The sequence below is a fragment of the Penaeus japonicus genome, unplaced genomic scaffold (assembly GCF_977035675.1).
Source record: "Penaeus japonicus unplaced genomic scaffold, GWHDUDI00000001_assembly GWHDUDI00000023, whole genome shotgun sequence".
Lineage (NCBI taxonomy): Eukaryota > Metazoa > Arthropoda > Malacostraca > Decapoda > Penaeidae > Penaeus > Penaeus japonicus.
In genome coordinates, this window is record NW_028234425.1 from 31,580,501 (window position 1) to 31,585,500 (window position 5,000).

A 5,000-nucleotide genomic window follows, 5' to 3' on the forward strand; every position below is an offset into this window, starting at 1 on the left:
AAAACGCCCCCACACCCCACCCACCCACCCTAACCCGTGTCCCTCCTCTCCTACAACAAAGGCTCCGTGTACGACTGAACGCCTCGCATTATTCGCGTTCCTCGCACGGGCTCGAATTACCACCGCGGAGAATAAACCACGGAATAACGAGTTCGAAGATCTGGCCGCGTCGACGGCTCTGAGACTCGCCCAGGTGTGGCACTCGTTGGGGAGGAGTGGGGAGTGGGGGAGGGGGAAGGGGCACGGAGAGGGAATGGGTGAGTGACTAAGTAAAGGAAGTCCAAGTGTGGCACACAATGAAAGGGGAAAGGAGAGAGAGAGGGAGGGAGGGAGGGAGGGAGGGAGGGAGGGAGGGAGGGAGAGAGAGAGAGAGAGAGAGAGAGAGAGAGAGAGAGAGAGAGAGAGAGAGAGAGAGAGAGAGAGAGAGAGAGAGAGAGAGAGAGAAAGAGAGAGAAAGAGAGAGAAGAGAGAGAAGAGAGAGAGAGAGAGAGAGAGAGAGAGAGAGAGAGAGAGAGAGGGAGAGAGAGAGAGAGAGAGAGAGAGAGAGAGAGAGAGAGAGAGAGAGAGAGAGAGAGAGAGAGAGAGAGAGAGAGAGAGAGAGAAATGAGAGTAACAGAATTCAACGAAGTACCGGAATCACGTGAGTCACGGAGCCCGGCCTGCTCCGCAGCAGGTCGCTAATGACCTGTTTTTGGGGTGAAATACGACGACGCGAGAAGCAGCCAAGCGTTGCCGCTCGCTCTTCAGTTTGCCTTTTAGCTCGAGAAATGCTCCTCTCTCTCTCTCTCTCTCTCTCTCTCTCTCTCTCTCTCTCTCTCTCTCTCTCTCTCTCTCTCTCTCTCTCTCTCTCTCTCTGATACTTCATCTGTCCACGCGCTCGTTGCCAAGACTGCCGAATGGGTTCCGTGTACCCATTTGCCCGTCGGTGATTTCCTTCAGCTGAACAAGTGTCTTAAAGGCATTCTAGCACTTTCCAGAAAAGAAGAAAAAGACTGGATTAACAACGACAACTCCAAAGCACGAGCTAAAAGCCAAATTCCTGAGTGTGTGCGTGTCTGGCGTTATGCAACATATAATGGCATACTTTTATCGGGCTATCCTGCCCTGGATAAACACGATCCTGATAATGCTCTTAATTTAGAATATCAGAATTACGAACCTATAATGAACTGGCAGTGTTGATAAAGCTCATGCAGATACTATCCAATCACATTATTACTCATAGTCTGAACAAAAATCCCACTAATTGCACGTTGCAGATAAACAACAACATGATAACACCTTCGCATAACCCTCCAGTCAAAAGCGTCAGTCTTATTCACATCCAATTAAAGGCGCGGAACTAATTAATTCTGTTAATTGCCAAAACGGTTAAAAAGTTGCCGAAAAGAAAAAAATATGGTGACTCGGCAGCGACATCTTGACACACACGGTCCCTCCTTCGCCGCGTCTCCCGCACATTTTTTTATTGTTCTTGGGTAAACATGGGCGTAGATGGGTGTTTAAGGGGAGGGAGAGATGGAGAGGAGGGAGAGTTGAATAGGAAGGGGAGACGAAGGGGAAGGGAAGGGAAGGAAAGAAAAGGAGGGAGAGGGAGAGGGAGATGAAGGTGAAGAGGGAGGGAGGGAGGGAGGGAAGAAGGAAAGAAGGAAGAAGGAGGAGAGGGCAAGGGAGGGGGAGGTGAATAGGAAGAGAAGGGGAGAAGGAGAGGAAGGAGAGTGAGGGAAAGAGGAGAACAAGAGGGAAAGATGAAGGGAGGGAGGAAAATGTTAAGGGAAGAAAGAAGGATGAAGAGGAAGGAGAGAGAAATATTAGAGAAGGTGACGAAGACAACCGATTGAGTGACGGAATCCCCCCCCTCCCCCTCTCCTCCCCTTCAAAAGTGTCGCCGGCGTTTAGCCCAAGCTAGACTCATGTCAGGCTTAACAAGGCTCCGCTGCCTTCACCCCCACCCCACCCCTACCTCTCCCCTCACTCCCTACCTTACCCACCATGTACTCTCAAGAAAGATTATTTTTTCTCACTCGGTTTGTGCGTGTCACCCGTTCCCCGACTCGCCATCAACTAGGCAGGAACTAATGGGGAGGTGGCACCCCTATTATCCAGGGAACATGTGCTATCACACCACCATCTCCCCTTGCTGCTGGATAAGCCCACAGTACATGTCGGGCGAGAAGGAAACGGGCGAGTACATCACATCGTAATGGAGATGGGGGGAGGGGGAGGGGAGGGTGGTCTTCGATGAGGTGGTCTGTGGTCTGGAAGCTTCCGTTACACGTTGGTCACACTTGGCCCAGGGATAACGAGAAAGAGAAAAAGAGACAGAAAGGAAGAGAAAGTGAGTGAGTGAGAGAGAGAGAGAGAGAGAGAGAGAGAGAGAGAGAGAGAGAGAGAGAGAGAGAGAGAGAGAGAGAGAGAGAGAGAGAGAGAGAGAGAGAAAGGAGGGAGAGAGAGAGAGAAAGGAGGGAGAGAGAGAGGGAGAAAGGAGAGAGAGAGGGAGAAAGGAGAGAGAGAGGGAGAAAGGAGAGAGAGAGAGAGAAAGGAGAGAGAGAGAGAGAGAAAGGAGAGAGAGAGAGAGAAAGGAGGGAGAGAGAGAGAGAGAACCACAACGCAGCGAGTCTTCTAGATGTAGAAAGCTGTTCTGGGCCGCTGTCGAATCGCCGAACCCAAGACCTAAGGATCAATGCAGTGATTTCCACTTCATTCAATTTAATTGTCGCAAATATTTTCCTATAATAAAGAACCGAGATACATTGATGTCAATGTCTATATAAGCAAATGCATTGTTTGTAAAAGTCATACTAATGTTAAGAACAACAATGGTAATACAGTAAAGGTATAAAAGTTTTTCGATCCTTTACATAATGATGCAAATCCATTTCTATAAGTATTTCCACAGCTTGGACGACCATGAAAATAAGTAAGAAGAAGCGGTTTGTATCAGAAGAAGGTCGGAGTAAGATAGGATTACACGTAAAACCAACTAAGCTTACTTCGCGGAGAAAGTGTACAACAAATAAGCACACAGACCTTGTGAATGATGTAAATATGCATGAGTACAGTGCTTGCTTAGCGTACTTTCGAATTGCGATACCGAAAGTTCTCAAAACTACTTCGGAAACTTTTTGATCGCACACGACGGAGAAAGCTAAAATCGAAGAGTGTCAACGTTATGAACTAAGTATAAACACTTTGATTACCGTACTTTGGAAACGCGATATCAAATCTCTCCCTACAGCTTTGGATGTACACTTTCGCGGAGAAAGTGTACATAGAGGCACATCATCGCTCATATATTATGTAACCCTGATGTCAGTGCTTACCGTATTTTCGAAGAAGGGCTATACCAAACATCTCCCAACTGCTTTGGGTCGAAAGGGAGTTAGATTCATGGAGGATTCCTCGTGTTCCTGAGAGCGTAAACACAGCTGTGCCCTATTACGTGCTGGTACCACAAGCGCTTGATTCCGACTATTACGAAGGTGAGGTCACACGTCCTTACTCTTACAGCCGGCGTTCCCTCGTTCCCTCCTCTTTCTTCATTAGCGCTTGGATCTTCGTCATATTACTATATGAGTTCATTTTCTTCTTCTTCTTTTTCTTCATCATCTTCTTCTCTCTCTCTCTCTTTTCAGCAAGAGCGAATGGGACACTGCATATTTTTAAGGGGGGATGGGGGGCGGGGGGCGGATTCAGCTCATGGGTCGAAGAACAAAAGTTTTGCGAATCATGAATCAACAGTTATCATTGAGCAATTTTGGATAGAATACACACGTCTCAAAATGCCAAAGTTCATGTCTGATTATCAAGAAGTTACAAAATTGTGCGGGATTATACTCTATTGTCTGCTTTAAAACGTTACAATACACTATTGCCTTGTTGACATGAAATAAAATATTTCATAACAGACATTGCTCCTACGTAAACAGCTGATAGATGATTACTTTAATATTTGCTGGCTGAAAGTTTAGATCACGGCAAGGCCAAGTAAAATAAAGAGCTAAAATGCCAAAGGAATTTCTTGTCATAATAAACCGAACAAGATAAAGCACACACACACACACACACACACACACACACACACACACACACACACACACACACACACACACACACACACACACACTAAGAACAATGAGTGGAGGACAGGCGGTTGGATTCCTCTCAACCTCCACACAATAGAGAATAAGGGGGCGCGCGACAGTCTACGGCGCTTATGAGAATGTTCAAGCGGGGACGCCAGCGAGCTGCTATGATTACGACAACCTCTAAGGGGGAGGGGGAAGGGGGAGGGGGGAGGGGGAAGGGTGTGTGTGAAAGGACGGATACTTTCTTTCTCTCTCTCCGAAACAAACCTATTGGGAATATGTGTGAAATGTCTCTCGAGGATAAAAAAAGTCAAAGGGTGAGACTCCATGGAAAAGATGTCGCGGTTCGAAGGCTATATGCATGTGAGAAAGGCTCAAAAAAAGAGTAAAACTGAATGTAGAAATAGGTCAGCTAAATGTGAACTATCTCGCTTTCTTTGAGCGCGTGTGCGTGTGTTCGTGCGTGCTTGCGTATCTGTGACATTTGTGTGTCTAGGAGCAGGTAAAAGGGGTATCCGCTGCCCACACTCCAGCAACAAGTGTAATCCGAGACTTCCCAGAGTCATGACCCCCTCCCCCCTCGATACGTCCCCTTTCCCTACACCAATTAATTCTCCCTGACTCGGCCTCCCTGGGTGGGCCCGAGTCCACACGTCACTCAGTAAACACGGCGCCTGAATATTCAAGAGTAATTTAGCTGAAAAGACATCTTTACGTGGCATAATGACGCAGTCTGTTTACCTGTTGCTGCTGCATCCCTTAATTACACTGTCGCTTATATTTTACATATTATCCGGAGTCGCTATTAGTAGCGACGTTCCGCTAACTGGAATTGTTATACGTTAACGCGCTGGAACTCTGGCATATTTACAATTTGTGGCTAAAAGTTGTGTTAAAATGTATGTAAAATTG

At 47.0% G+C, this 5,000-nt stretch overlaps 1 protein-coding gene across 1 annotated transcript in view; it reads right to left on the minus strand.

Annotated features, from left to right (window-relative positions):
* The window catches only part of Miga (mitoguardin), a 38,921-nt gene extending 35,457 nt beyond the window's left edge, over nucleotides 1-3,464 (minus strand). Inside the window, exon 1 of the mRNA XM_043027788.2 lies at nucleotides 3,324-3,464. Coding sequence (XP_042883722.1) covers nucleotides 3,324-3,354 — 31 coding nt within the window. The 5' untranslated portion in view covers nucleotides 3,355-3,464. The remainder of the gene's footprint in view (nucleotides 1-3,323) is intronic.
* Nucleotides 3,465-5,000: the final 1,536 nt, after the last annotated feature.